The following is a 16,694-nucleotide window of genomic DNA, read 5'->3' on the forward strand; positions in this document are numbered from 1 at the left end:
GCATGACAAAGTCAGAGCAGGGTATAAAAGATCTAAACCAAAAAATTCACATGCTGTACCCTATGCAAGATCCTTGCTCTCTTGGGGGATTCTCTAATTACTTGATTACTGACTCTCTAATTGCTCGATTAGGAGATTACCTTTTGTAAGTATTTAACCAAGGACAATGGAGAAGTCTTTCAAATGTAATTGTACTCTCATAATTTATTAGGGAATCAAATTTAGAAAAAATAAGAAAATAATGGTGTTATTAAAATTACTTTTCTCTGGTTTCAGATTTTCACGATGACTACACCTTAATTTTTTGTTACTCTTTCAAATATGAGCCACAAAATTTAGGCCAGTTCTATCTATGAAGTATTCAATAGCATTTTTGTATAGCACTGGTTTAGTAAATTGTGGCTTTGTATGACTTCTTTAATGATGCTCCTTAGAAGGATGTAAGTGTATGAAAAATATCAACAACTTTTTCGAAATGGCCTGCACAGAAAACTTGGTCCTGTTCATACTTTGATACCTTTTAATTGATTTGATTTTCCAAATTCCTTTGTAATTTATAGGTTTCAGGTGATTAAATATCAAACTTTATAATGGAAATTTTAAGGGTCTTTTTTTCTTCTTTAAAAGTAAGTCTCTTCTCCAATTTAAAGAATTGAAAAACTTCCTGAAAATTTTTAGTTGTCTTTATATTGTTAACTTGACTATGTATCTTTGATTTTTTGGTGAAGAAATGAGCTGTACTCTGAAATTCTTATACCAACAAACAGTTCCAAAACACGACACTTAAAATTTCTTATGCACCTTAATTCCACATTAATTTTGCATCAACGATATACTGCTATTTTAGGCACCTAACTGCAAAGGGGATTTTTCCTCCATGAAAGGTGCCTGTGACTTTCTTAAGCAAAAAGGCAAATAAACAAAGTAAATATAATATTTAAAGTTATAGACATTGACAGAGTACAAACAGAAGGAGGTCAATGACAGAATTTAAACTAAAAGATTAGAATTCCAAACCAAAAAGGCATTACACAGTAGACTTAACAAGAGGAAGTATTTTATAACTAACTTTTGATTTCCCAGAACACCTCACACTGAAAAGCCCAAAGACAAAATCTGAAGAGTTCAGCAGATCAGAACAATTTTAGAAGATAAGCAAAGGCAACCCTATAAACAGATTACACCTTAAAAGCTTACATGTATGTGGCTAACTGTCCTTCCAGTTAGAAAGTTGCAATTTATTTGGCATTTGATTGTTTCCCCTCAAGAAATATAGATGATGACTGAGAGGGTTTGATAATTTGGCTCAGCTAAGTTATCTTACTCTCCTTGGCTACCTAGTCATTTTGGTTCTGTCAGTCAGCAGGGAAGTTCAGGGTCAGTTGCAAGAGTTAATAAAAATTTGTTTTCAAATATATTTTAAATCTTAGGGGTTTTCAAGCTTCGAAGACAGTGGCCTTTTAAACATGCAGGCCCAGCAAGAAAACTAGTGAAAATAAAACACTTGAAAATTCAAATTCAGGAATTGCATTTACTATGCCAACCACTCACTAAACTATGAAGATACTGATTTCTAATAAAATTTCCTTAGCAGAGGATCTGTCTTTCTAAAGATAGGCATGATTTTTAAAGCGTGCTTGTCATACTATTAGAAAAATATTTAGAATAAGGGATGTCCACCGACAAACTCAGAAGCTAAGTGCTATCAAAAGACACCAGAGCTAGATACTGAACAACAAATCACCATATTGATTTAATTATCTACACCACTACACTGAAAATCCCCTATCCTCCTAACACACTCAGATGAGACCAGGAACTGCTGTAAGGGATGTCACGGTAGAGTTATTACAGAGTTCCCCCAAGAAACCCTTTTGCCGCTGAAAGGGAAAGGCTATTAGAATCTACCAATCTCCACAGTGCCTGTAGGATTATACACAGAATTTCTTGGAAAGGCTGTGACATCTGCTTTTACACCTCCACCTTTCAAGTGCCTTTAAACTGTCTTTCATGCATTAAAACATGCCCTTCAATATGAAGCCCAGCATTCTATTTCTCCTTGTAAATGATCTTTGCTATTTTTTTCCTTTGATTTATTGCTCAGCTCAAAAGCAGAGTGAAATTAATATCCAAGTCTCTGGAAATGTCTTTGGTCAAACAAACTGCCTTCCATTTCCACATGTAAGGTTTTTTAAATTTAGTTTTGTTTTTAAACAATTACAGTTCTTCAACAACATCAGCCAGCTAGGAGCAAACATGGAAGCAGCCTTCCTGAATTCCTTGTCTACTACCCCAGCCTGAGAAAATTGCAGGAACAGATGTGACAGCTTTTGATTTTCTAGACATTCCCATGAAAACAAAACTGAATGCTTTTCAACAACAATCCTGGCTTCTTCAGAAGAACCTTTCATCATCATCATTAAAAAGGTTTTGAGCACTTATAGAAGCTAACAAATGACAGCTCATAATCCCCATCTGTAACACCAGAGGCCAGGTACTGCAAAGACAAGACAGGTGCAAATTTTGGTATTCCCATAGCACTTATTATCTATCCCTTTTCAGAAACAAAAGGATTTGTCTTAACACCACTACCAGTATCCCACATTAATCTTCCCACAAGCAAACTTTAGCCTGAAGCTACTATACAGTGTTATTACTCTGTCAAGAATTTTTCTCCTGAATTTAAAGAGGTGCTTCTATCAACCTGTGGAGCTAGATTCTGCAGTAAACCATCCACAGAAGCTGCTCCACAGCTGGGTTCATCTCAAATGTTTACAGCTGCCCCCATCAGAGCTCTACCATGTGAAAAATAAATTGAGAAGTTGTACTCTTCTATCTCAACTTCTTTCATTTCTGCCTTTTGCCTACCAGAATCATAGTAAGAAAATTCAGCACGGTACAAACCACTCTAATTAGTTACTGCTTGTTTTGTTGGGGTGAGTCAATGGATGGGATTGTGGCATGACTAAGACACTAATAACACATAGGGACAGAGCAGGAAAGCACCTAGATGGCATAACTGAAAACTGTGGGGGTGCCTGAAACCTAGTATCAAATGTACATTTACGTACCTTTTTTTTTTTAGTTAACAACCTTGTCAGACACAACGTCTCAGTATTCAAAAGAACAAAAAAAATCAGGACTATGCCAGTTACATGGGGATTACTTTGAGAATGGGATAGAATCACTTCACTTTGGAATTTGTAGAGAAGACATCATCATGCTTTCTCAAAAATGTCAATCCTGAAAATTGGAGAAGGGATAGTCAACTAGATTATTCTGTAGTATTTAAAGTATAAAAAATAAGGGGTTCCTAAAAATATTTTGGGGAAGAGGAAGGTGGTGATGGGAATTCTTTGGGTTTTTTGTTTGGATTTTTATGTGGGATTTTTGTGTGTTTTTATTGCTTTTTTTTTGTTCAGTTGGGTTTTTTGGGGAGAGGATGGTTTGGGTTTTTTAAACCAAACATATCAAGTGAAAAGTAGCTATAAGTAAATATAAGATATTTAGTAACGGATTAAATAAAATTTACAAATAATTGAGACACTGCATTCTTTAGGATAGATATGATCAATTAGATTGAACAAATAAACTTGAACCATGACTACAGAATAATCTTGAAATACTAAAGGAACATTTGAACATCACTGAAATATTTCTGTTGAAGTAGCATCCAAAGCTCCATGACATCACTGAGTTTACATTTTTATATACATACAGGTTTCTCTTAAGTCATAGCCTTGCTTGAAGTGTTTTTTTGTTTGAGGACCTTCATAGAAAACCTTTAAATTTTTGAAAACAGCAGAGCACACAACATTAAAATTTACACTAGAACACTACAAAAAAAGTAAATGATAGACCATGTAAAACTCTTTTCCAAGTTAACTATGCATACATAAACTTTTCTGCTGAAATGCTATGAGACACTAATAAAGTTTTCAAATACTAAAAAAGAGTCCCTGACAATATAAATATTCATTACTAAATGGAAATGTTATTAAATCCTTTGGGTAATTTACAGAAAATGGAGAAAAGAGTATGTATGTATGAAAGGAAATGAGTATGTCTCATGTATTTGAACTACTTTTCCAATATGTTTTCTAAACTTTTTCACTTTTTAAGGCATTTAATTATTTCCATGGAATCATTCTATGGTCTGCTTTCATGTGGGAGGAGAGGGCTAATATGAGATCAAACACCTTATTTGGTACAATGAGCAATAAAGGTCGCCAGGTTATCCTGGACAGTTGCATTATCCCATCTCTTGCTTATGGTAATAATTTCTGCTTGAAACAAGTTGACAGAGAGTAATCTAGCTTGGACATAATGCTCTGGACAACTAAAAGGAGAGTAATTTTCATGAGCTCTTGTCCATATCATTTGTTGTGATTGCCCCTCAATACCTTCGTTCAAAAAAAAAGCTCCCAAACTCAAAATTAGGAGTTTTAAGATTTATCTCAATGTTCCATAAAAAAATCCCACTTTGATACTTGAACATTCCTGATTTTTTCAGAAAGAAAAATTGTATAGAACTTGTAAATAAAAAAACACCAAATCATGACATTTGCATTTAATTTTGAAATTACCATTATTTATTTAGAAATAAGAAAATTAGCTGGTTTTTTTATCTCTTGCCTCAGTGATACAGGACATGACACTCAATGAAGTTCCCAAATCAATGAATTTAAATCTTAGTCAAATATATGATAAATTTGTAAAAAGGTTTAATCCAAGGAAACTAAATTACTTTTTCCCACAAACAATGAAACAATTTGTGATTCTTTTCAGCCTGAGCCATTGCAAAACTAACATCACAGAAAAACACAAGGAACACAAAGGAAATGGTTTACACCACATGTAGTACATGAGAAACTCCATTCAGATTTTGGCCAAAGGGAAAGGAACATTGTCCTTCAAAGTGCAAAACTTGCTATCAGACAAGTATACTCATTCCTTTTAAGAACTAAATGACAGCACCAAAATGGTTCAAAATGTCATTCTTCCTTTTGGAGTCTCATAATATCCTCACTGACACCACAGCTTGTGAAGGTTAAGGATACACTTCCATGGACTTCTGTGGAGGTCCAAAAGCTTACTAGATTCCTGTCTAACCTTGTCTCTCTGCAAGACTGCTTCACACACAGAGATCTTTACACTCATGATGTCCCTGGCACAGCATGAGATACGGTCACAGGAAAAAAAGGCATTATGAATTAATTAGAAAGCATACTTCAGAGGTTCTTTTGCCTCGACGATTTTTTCCCCCCATCACTCATTTTAGTCCCACTCTCAGTTTGAACTTTCTGCATTTTTTTGGTTAACTGAAGCATTTCACTCCTATCTATGTACTTTGGGGTAATATTTAATGTCTCACCTAAGAAATTATCTCATCTAAGACATTAAACAAATATTGAATGCAAAATGGAGTCTCCAAGGAAAGAATTAGTTCCAAAACATATTGATTATTGATTTATTTGAACATATTGATATTTGATTTACAGTGAATTTTGCCACACATGGAATTTGCACTGAAGCATCTTTAGTAGACTCTTCAATTATCTAGACTAAGGTTTCACTGTACCTAATCAGTGGAAACCCTGAACACAGAGGTTTTGTTTTAAGAGTCCTTTCCACAACATGAAGGGTTTTCACAGTTCTTTTTCACTTCATGTAGCATTGCAAAGTGCTACATAACACTCATCTGCTCTGCTGATTCTTTGTACCACCTTGGCTTAAACAACCCTTAAATAATTTTATTTCTGAAACCTTTTGACCACTTCTAAAGAGACTGTAGAAAAAAACTTGTTTAGGAGATCAATAATGTCCTTTATGATGTTTCCAGATGGATTTCCAGGTATTGCAGACATAGTTAAGCATCTCTTGGGCTTCAGCACAAACATGTGAGAAACACACCTGATTGCTGTAAAATTGGTAGACTTGTGAGAGTTGTGAGAGGAAGTGCATACAGGGATGAGCTTTCCTCTCTGTTCTATTTTATGCACTTTTTCTATTAGTATTTTAATTTTATTTGCCTGTTTCAGTCAAGAAGCTCAATTTAAAAGATTGCACCCCCAAAAAAGTAAGATGCTCAATCTTTAAAGAGCAAAGCTTAGCCAATTTGGATGAAATAAAGGAAGAATTATTAGACAGTTCTAAATGAATATTTATTTAATTTTCATTACTGTTAAAAAGCAAGAGCAATACTAACAAAACCTCTACATCAAAAGAGGAAAAAGGAAAAGCAAATCAAACCAGACTACACTCTTGGATTGACACCCATGTAGCCAAACAGGTACTGCACCAAAATCCCAAACCACCTGCTAAGTCACTCTTAAACCAGGTCGGTCTTTAGACAGCTTCTTGAAGTTTCATCTTGCATAAAAGAGAGTTAAGTCTGTTCTTTTCAAAGATCTTTGGCATGATCTTTGATGACAAATGACATGCTCCCATATGCCAAAAAAGAAGGGGAATACAGTCACCCCCAGCTTCAACTTTAACTGGAGCTGCTTTGTTCTGAGTGCCCTGAATAATTAATAACTACTTTGGCAATCAGTCATGCATTCCTTAATGGCACCTCAGGCATCAAGTATCCCATTCACCCGCCCCCCAACTAACAATGGACTTTATTACATCAAGTTTTCTCTGCCAAACTTGTAACTGACATAGTTTAAACTAAACAAGTCACTAGGAAGACTGAGGCCCAAATGTGTAAGAGTTTATAAGATTTCCCTCAATTTCACGTGGCTACTACAGGGGGCATGTGAAAAGAAGGGAGAAAGGAATGAAACATGGATTGTTTTGCAATAGAGCTCTAGGAGGGTTTAGGTGGCACACTGCTGCTGCCAAAATCATGAGTTTTAATAAATGGATAGCTGGTCAAAATTGAGAACCATCACTAGGCAGCCCTTACTGAATAAAGCAGCTCACCAGTAAGCACAGAGTAAGTGACTGGGCAGAGCATAAAAGAGTGACAGAATAACAGCAGTGCTGAAGGGAGCACAATAATTTTAGAATAATATAAACGATGTTTGCTTAATAGGGGTAAGATTTTTCAACACTTGCTTCCACTTCATGGTATTCCAGACAAAATTAAATTTTAAGTATTAAATAGAGGAAAGGAACTGGGAATAAGACCAGAATTACAGAAAGTTCCAGATGCAATCACAGTACTCTATTTAAAATGGAAGAAATTCAAATTATTAAGCTCTAATTAGTTAGGACCCAAAGAAAAGTGTCATTTTTTCTCAGAGAACATTCTGCTTGTATACAGTATGTGCACTGCTTTTATGGAGTGCCTTCCAACCCCACATCAAACCTTTCTAGAGAATGATGTTGCACCCACTGACACTGGAATGGCTGTGGATCCTTTCTTTAGAGAGACTAAATCCTAGAAATAAAGTAATCAGATCAACAGCCATTCTCCTACTACTTATCATGTGAAAAGTTGGTTTGAAATATAATATACAAAGTAAAAAAACAAACTAAAAAAATTATATATATATATACATATACACACACAATAAATTACAGCAGATCTAAACAAAGCCATTTCTCTTGCTCTTTAAAAGACCTGAAAATGTGTCCAGTGCCCCTCTCTGTGTGTGGCCTTCAAATACAGAAACAAGCTTGCACTGTTTTATTTCAGTTTTGCTTCATTTCTCCCCAAACAATCTCTCACTGCTAGTCTACCAGGCATCTCCCCCTCCCCACAACTTGTCAAAAAAAAAAAAAAGAGGAAAAAAAAATTAACTGTTTAGGACCAATTCATTGAACTGAACCTCTTAGTGAGTCAGTTATGATTTTGCAAGAATTATTTAAAATTTAAACTCATTCTCCTAGCTGACATATTTTTTGTGGGGATGTGGGAGGGGGCCTGTAAATTTTATTTTCTCTTGAAAAGCTGGATGAGATAACTTTATAGTTGTAAAGAAATCTACTGTTTTTTTGGCACTGGTTTTCAACTGCTTTGGGTACCAGAAGCAGATTTAATCTTGGAACTAAGCAATATCTGTTTAATTTACAATCTGCTGTCTGAAATATGTAATTGTATTCTGCATGACTATTAGGACATATTTTGTTGAAAAAAAATCACAGCTCTTTTTAAAGGGAGATTTAGAAATTAACTGATAAGCAGTTTTGGGGCTCATTCCAAATTCTTATGACAGCAAGTGGGCTGCTCTTGTCCCTTGCATGTGTTAGGTGTAACTATTTTGAACATTAAACCATTGCTTTGTGAGTGCTGGTAATTTAAATTTTCTAAGTTGTTTTCCTCATCAAATATTAAGGAATAAATTCAGTCCATTTGTACAGCATGACACAAAAATAATTACACATATAATACTATTTTCAGGTGCCTTTGTTTAAGCAGTTCCACAGAAATGGGATCATACATAAGTTAGATACATCACAGGTAGGGCGTGATACTAGAGCTATGACAACTGAATTTGGCACCAGCCCCACAAATACATGTATTTAGTGATTTTCTTTCACTATTTTCTAAAAGTAAATATACTAATTACATCCTGCCCTCAGGTGTACTGAAGTTTAAACCTGGCCTTATTTCAAGTTTGGAGACTGACATTTTATTTAATTTTAAAGTTTACCATTTTCAGGTCATAGTATTCTACTAGCAAAAGTTATTCCAACTCATAAAAGAGTCAAATATGCAGATCAAACCTTTAGTCCCTTTAGAAGTAGTTCTTCCTTAGGCATAAGTAGTTAAAAATATTTATAGGAAAACAACCCACATAAATTATATATATATATATATACACACAAACATCCCACCCTCAGTGCACTGACACCATCATCAGCATGCTAAATATATTCTTCTCAATAACTGAAATTTTGCCAATGGACAGAAGGAGCAAAAATAGAAGAAAAATAAAGCCAGCCAAGTGCATTCTGAGTGAAGCACATGTCAGTGGAGTTACAACATGGATTCTTTTGATCAATTTTTCACTGACCTTCAAGATATTTTCCACCAAACAAATACCACAGACCACAAGACTACTTAAGAGATTCAAAGTGAATTATGAAGCATTTGACAAAAAAATACTCCTTACTTTCTTTAAATATGGAATACCTATAAGTCAATAATAAGTAATAAGTCAACTCCTATTTTCCTCCATTTTAATGTTTCAGGACATTATCTCATCCTTAAAATTTTGTAAACATTTTTTGCTGTCACAGGTCTTTCATTTCATGAAAATAGTAACAGAAAACTGTTGACAGTGCAATTAGTCACATTTTAGACAATGACTAGTTTAATATCTGTGATTTCCAAGCTTTAAGCAACATCCAAGAGAAGCCTAAAGTACAGTTTACAAGGAAAATGCAGTGAAAAATGAACATTATGGATTGTTTTCTTTGTCTCTATAATAAAACTATCTAGAATCAGAAGAACTCTTCTGTTTGGGAACTAAGTATAATCATCTGGTTGGGTATGTCTAATAGCAGCTGACTAATGAAAACATTAATCTCTTCAGTTTCTTTTTTGTAACTTGTCAGTCCTCTTTCAACATCACACTGCTGATTCATAAACTTATCTGTCTTTTTCTCAAAGCTGGATTTCTTTCTTTTTTTCCACAGTATAGTATTAGGAATGCAAACATTTTACTGAATTTTCCACACAAAACACCAAGCCCACAACTTCCTAGTCCAAAGCCATCCAAAAAGAACCACAGGAACACTCAGTTAAGAAACAGAAACAAAATGTACAATTCAGGAAGACAGATTGCACACTGTTGTTATTATTATTAAGAAATAAACAGTAATTAATCTTACCCTATTAAAAGATTCTTTTGAGCCACCACTTCAAAGATTTTGTATCCTGAAATATTTCGATCTGAAACATGTTACTTACTGGCATAAGAAGTGTATAATGGATGCAGAATCCAGGTTCAGAAGGAAAATATTCATCAGACACAAATCTTATTCTGATCTGGTTTCCTTTGGAGATTTGTCTGCTTGGCACACTACTGGAACCACACCAGCGCCCTAAAACAGTGCCATCACTGGGCTCTTCAACTTCTACAAAGTCATACCTGAACAGAAAAGACAATAAAATGTTTATTTACTTACAGAAATTCTACAAAATTCCTAATTTAACCAATAAACTGACTCTGCAATTTTTTATTATTTGAATGCTAAAAGTATGCAGCTAAAGCCAGCTATTTTAAACTTAGCTCTCAAGTTGCTACTGACTTACATACATAATAAAATCATGCAGTGAGGTTAAAAAAATAAAAGCAGAGTAAGCATTTTGAAGAGACCCAAGTGTATGGCTTTGCTTCTTGTACAGAAAGCAATTACCACATGTGTGACAGGGCAGAATAAAGTCAGAGGAAAAAAAGGCTGTAATTGCCTGAGTGGCACTGTACCTTGTACTGCAATTTCACCAGCATTACACTGCATGCCCCCAGTGAAAATCTGGGGGCTTTTTGGGATGGAAACTTCCCTCTCCTATAATGTCCATGGTGAATAACACATTAACTAATCCTAAAGGTTAAGTTAAGGCTCAACAAGACGTTTGTTGAGCAAAAACCTAGACCTCACCACATGTCAGAAAGAACCTGGTATTGTAGAAATACTGACAAGAGACATATGGGTAGGGAACTTTGAGAGAATGAAACATATGAAGTTTGATTTAGTTTCATTGCTTTTAACATGTGGTCTGGATATCCCTGTGGATCGGTGAACAACATGAAGGTAACTAAGACATGCCAGTCAATCATCAATAAGCTTCAGCATGGCATACAAATGTCTTCATTTTCACTGGAAATATTTAGGGGGTTCCCAAGTCATAAAAACACGAAAAGCCACTGCTCTAGAAGGTACATCTGGTTTCAGTGCTTTAACCTGCTTCATGTCAGCTGCCCAGCTGCCCAGTGACAGAATAAACACTCAGCCTTGCAGCTGCATTTTCCCTGCCCCAGCGTGAATCCCCCCGAGCCCCAGTGGCAGCAGAGCCCGGTGGTTTGGGAAGGTGAGTGTGTGCAGGGCAAACCCTCGGCTGTTCTCAGCTGCAGCCTCCCGAGCCAAGCTTTTACTTTTAAGCCACAATTTGTATCCGAAGCATGAGCATAACAAACCCCTGAGAAAGTTTTGAGGTTTCTGATATTTTTATGTTCTCTTGAATGCGAAGTCATATATTAAACACATCTCACATAAATCTAAATTTGTAAATAGCAGAGTCCTTTTCAACGGTACAAACAGTCCTAACTCTGATGATAGCAAAGGCTCATATTTTAAAAAACATGCACACACACACACACTCTACCAAATATGCCAAACTATATTTAATGTGAAAATTATTACCTCATAAACATTTTCTACTAAAGCTTTCTCTGGATTTTTTTTTTCAGTAAATCTAATCTTTATAATGATTCCCAGTTCCCTAGTTAGACAGCAGGCAATAAATTCTTGTGTTGCATGTTTGTGCAAGACTGACTTGCACATTTATTATCTCCATTTAAAGGACCACTATTTTTTCCACTTAATTAAAAATGAATGCAATGAATATGCTCATTAACTGTGCTCAAAATCCATTACTGCCATGTACCATAGTTTTAAATCTTTGTTGAACTTATGATACTAATTACTTTATCATTATCTTTTTTCCCCCAAACACAAACTAATTCCTTTAACAGATCCACCAGTGTTTTTACTTTATGATCGGGTATACAACCTATTACAAAGGCAATGTGTACATTAATTGTACTAAGGCCTCAGGGCTCAACACATTTATCAAATTTATTTGGAGTGCTGAGTTTTTTTTGCTTTTTAAGATCAGCTTATGAAATTTCTAAAGATAACTTTTTTTTATTTTTCAGTTTAGGATATGAAATCATTACCTACCTTTCTGATTTTTAAAGAGTGACATAAGCTAATATTTACATTTATTGACTTAGGTTTAAGATGTTGAGGGGAGTCAGGGGACTTAGTGCCTCTACCTAACTTGCAGTACTTTTTATTGCACCCTTTGGTCTTCTGGTACACCTGAAGTAAAAGAAAAACTCAAATTCCACAGTTTAAATCCTAGACCTTTCAAATAAAAGCTGATTAATTCCATTAGTAGAGAGGTAAACTCGAGGGAAACAAGTATGCTGGAAAACCAAACAAAATTCAGCTTGAATAATGACGTTTTTAGCCAATAGCTTTATTCCAGTAAGTTATCTAGGCTAAATGTGCTACAAGAGCCTGCCAAAAAGCCTTCTGTGTGACTAAAATTCCGCTCATCACATATCTGGACTGATGTCTGAACTTTCTGTAAAAATAACAAACCAAAGTTGTTCAGATGCTTTAGTATTTACATTATTGTGCTACGTAATTTTGCAGCTGATGTCACCGGGCTAAGGAGCAGCAGGGACAATAGCATGGCCATGGAAAATTATTTTCCAATGAAGAGAAGCTTGTACTTGAAACACAAGAGAACTATGATAAATAACCAAGAACTGAGATCCCATTTTACAACTTCAATGGAGAAAAAAATGTTAAAATGCATGTTGAACTTACCAATGCAGAAGCCTTATTTTCTTTGCAGCGTGCAAAGGAGCAAACAGAAGCCTATTTGAAAATGACTAAAGAAATGCTCTGGTGCTGTATCTGTAATATTTTTTAAATATTACTAAGTATAATTCATGCCAAAAGGGCAGTCCAATACACTTTCCAGGGACTAAAGATGCTCTGGCCTTTAGGCATGATGCCCACAATACCTTCTCTTATACCTGTTGCAGAAGATCTTCTCCCCCCAAAACCTGGGTGCCTGGGAACATGGATTGAATCAACAATCTGAACAAAGACAATTTACTGGAAAGGAGCAAGGAAGCAACATAAGCAGCTCAAAGCTTCAACATCATTCCAACCAGGAAATGTATTTTCCAAGGGTATATGTTTTCCTCTCCTTTCTATATGTTTTTCTGTGGTTTATACTGTCATTTCCTAAACATATTCTGGCAGGCTGTTTACCTTGGCTTGAAGTTTTGTGACCTTTCTATGGCTTCCCTCTGCCTCCAGAATTCCACAAATATATCAAAAAATGTAAGAAGCAAAAATCCACAAGGCAAAACCCTTTGTCATATCAGTGGTGTTGGACCTTTCCATCTGTATACAGATGCATGCTAGACAAAAATCTAGAAAGCCCGTTGAAACAGTTTGTGAGAGGTGAAATTTATTTTCCTTCCCCTTTTCATAAAAACATGTTTCTTTTTTTTTTAGTTAAGAAATAAGAAATTGTTAACAATCCCTATTGAATTTTTTTACAGCATTTTGTGGGGCAATGTAATATTTCTATTCCAACTTGTTTTAAAGCACATACAGTTCAGAGGTTTTCCTGGTGTTGACATAGCACACCCACCTGCAGACCCAAAGCATCCAAGCTCCTCTGGCAGTTCACCAAACTTGTAAAATAGCACTGAAATGGTTTGGACAGCTTCAATTTTGGAAACACTGCAAATTACTAGAAACTGTCATCATGAAAATATAACTCTAATATTTTACTAATCAGAATTTTAACACCATCATTCTAAAGGAAACTTTCCTTCCCTCTTCTACCTCTATCTGAAATAATTTTAACTTCTGCCATTGAAATATTTACATTTCTTATGGAACAAAAGTCGTGGTTTCCATCATATGACGTAACTGTGCTTTTGTATAGACAGAAGTGCAAGGTACTGGTGATACCTTACATAGTCTTCACTTCTTAGATCACTGTCAAATCACATTTGTAAGTAATAATATTGCTCTTTGTAAAATAAACATATTTGCCTGTAGATGAAATTAAGGCCAAACATTTAGCTTGACGACATTTTTTTCCAAAGCTTGGCAGATTCAGATTTATCTGAGTGGAAAAGGGAACACTGGAGCATGACAGAGGCACTCAAATCCATGGTATCTAATAGCAGCTTTGTTATTCCCTGCAGGCCAATATGCAGCAAAGATGTGTGCTAGGACAAGAGGAATGCAGAGTTTATGACAATGGGCAGAGGGAAAATGGGAGGACCCCAAGAAGGAAGAAAAGGACAGAGTGGCATGTTGAATTAAAGAAAAAAAATGTATTTCAGGAAAGCAACAAGCCTACAGACATCCCAACACAGTTGTAAAAAGAAAAGCACACACCATCATTCATTCAACAGGTGGAGAACTTTCTTTTTTACTACCAATATCGCCCCTCTCACTGAGACAAAATTAAGTTTTCCTCAAAGACAAAGGCATAGACACAAAAGATACATCATGTGAGATGAAAATCAAAATGACACAATATTTAAGTCATTGGTCATAACGAAACTGCAGGTACTTGGGCACTACTTTTCAGTTTATGTAAGATAAAATTTTAACTCAGGTATTACTTTTTTACTTTATAATGTGACCAGGTCAGGCAGCACAACAACAACCTATTCCCCAAGTTTGCAAGCTTCAGGTGAGCTGTTTAATTAATTCCATTGCAAATCCATTCATTTACACCATACTATTCTGCATTTGTTGCCAGACAGAAATATCTTTATGCATGTCAGACTGGTCCCCCATTCAGTACAGTAGATACAAGATTCCTGGAATTGAAACCCACTAGCAGTGCACATCAGTAAAAGTTACCTATTAATAATGTCACTTGCCAAATAGGCTGTAGAGAAAAGAACACAGAAAGAAGATTTCCTGGAGGTACAGAAGGGAAACTGCACCTTGACTGAAATGGTGGCTCTGTGACAGCACCAGCAAATACTCCATACAGGGTAAAAGTTCAGTAAAGATTATTCTGCTCAACATCATCAGAAATATTTAACTGGGGCTACACTGAGTCATAGCAAACTCAGGATACTAGGAGAAAATATTTTTCAAAAACTAGCCAATATAAAATTTTAATTATTTAAAATATTCCCTCTGGATTTTGTCTTTTCAATATGAATTTCCAAACAAAGTTACCCAGAGTCATTTGACTGCAGTTCCTGAGGCTCACAACATGGGTAATTTACCTCTAAGACTCACTCTTTAGGAGGATTTGGCAGTGTCTTCTCCTGCAAGAGGAAACTCCTTTGGATATCATTACAGATAATCCAAAAGTTGAGAAAAGACTTACGTTCTGTGATTTCTGTCAAGATATCATCATGCTTGATGTTTTAACGTATAAACAGATAAAAGATGATGGAACACCAGTGATTTGATGTGAAATAAATTTCCATAGTAGTTTCTGTATTTGCTGATCTTAAACACACTGTGTCATAACAGTCACTGGAAAGAAACAACAAACCTAGATATAATCCAAATAAATAACTCATGAGGTCAGTTTTTGTACTCAGAAAATTATGTTCAATTATATACAAACATCACTTCTAGCAGTAGACATCACTTCCAGCCAACGAATGAGCATAAAACCCCCAAGTATCCGCCATGTCTACATTTTCCATGAAATAAAGATACTCAAGGTATAAACAGAGAACATATCTAACCGCCATTCCCCAAATATGGATTGTAGTTTCTGCGCCAACCTACTTTGAATACATCTATTTTAGAATATGCAGTACTGTGCATTAGGAACTGCCTTATGGAAACACAGATTCATTCACAAATGTTACATGGTTGCCATGGTTCTGGCGTTTAATCTTTTCTCACACTGATTAATAACAGCCTGAGGCTTCAAACACAACCACACAGCTCTCTCTGTATTTCTACCTTGTTATTTAGGATACATGGGGAAAGAAAGTTTAATCCTCAGATTTCAATTATCTTCCCTTTCATTCACTGTAAGCCACTTTGATCATAACATAGCACTTACCACACTACAAGTGGAAAGGAAAAACAAGACAGAGATCAAACCCCCAAATTCTACTCTTCAAACAGTCAAACCCTTTTCATGAAAATGATGCGCTAGTTGTTTGAATTGGAAAAATTAACTGCTGCATTACCACACTATGGTCTACCAGAAAATATATTTCTATTTTCTGTGGATCAGTATCATATGAAGGTGCGACAAACACATTTTGAAAAGCAGCTTTTGTCCCTTGGTGATTGCGTTTTGGCACTGCATGCAAAGATAAGAAGCCCAAAGAAATGTGTCTCTATTCCCCAAAACTCCCATTTGTATCAAAAGTTTACTTCAGTGCCAGTTAATAAACTGTGTATTGCTGAAAACATTTCCCTGATGACTAGGAAGTTGGCACAGAACTTCATCTAGTAAATAAATCCTCATGACTGGTATCTAGGTGCACTGATGAACACTTACGTGTCTCCACCACAAGCAGATGGAAATCCCATAGCCTCTGAAATTGACATCTGCCTTGTGGGGATGAAGGGACAAGAATGAGAAATTGCAAACTAGATACATTGGTAAATGTACTTCAGGCTCTGAAACAAAAACAATTCTATGTTCGGACAGCAAGCTTTCAACTATTTAAGTGTATATTAAACTACAGATATGGACTAAGAACATAAGCAAGTAATTTCAGGAATACATAAGCACAGAATACAGCCTCTGCTACAAACTAATTTATACCCATACAACTCCTATTGATACAGCATTTCAAGCACTTGAATAAGAATCTTATAGGAAGAGACAGTATAATCCTGCAGATTGGAACTGGAGGTTCTGAAGATGGTCTCCCAAAATCTTCCCTTTAAAACACTGATTGTCAAATTTCTTAGAAGCTACCTATGCTTATCTTCATTGTATTACAGAATGACAGTATTCCCAATGCCAGTCA

The 16,694-nt window shown here is 35.5% G+C and overlaps 1 protein-coding gene across 1 annotated transcript in view; it reads right to left on the reverse strand.

Moving 5' to 3' along the window:
- Positions 1 to 16,694, reverse strand: part of PDGFC (platelet derived growth factor C) — a 120,458-nt gene that overhangs the window by 22,394 nt on the left and 81,370 nt on the right. The window contains exon 3 of the mRNA XM_058838574.1: positions 9,866 to 10,046. Coding sequence (XP_058694557.1) covers positions 9,866 to 10,046 — 181 coding nt within the window. The remainder of the gene's footprint in view (positions 1 to 9,865; positions 10,047 to 16,694) is intronic.

Source organism: Poecile atricapillus, chromosome 4, assembly GCF_030490865.1.
Source record: "Poecile atricapillus isolate bPoeAtr1 chromosome 4, bPoeAtr1.hap1, whole genome shotgun sequence".
Lineage (NCBI taxonomy): Eukaryota > Metazoa > Chordata > Aves > Passeriformes > Paridae > Poecile > Poecile atricapillus.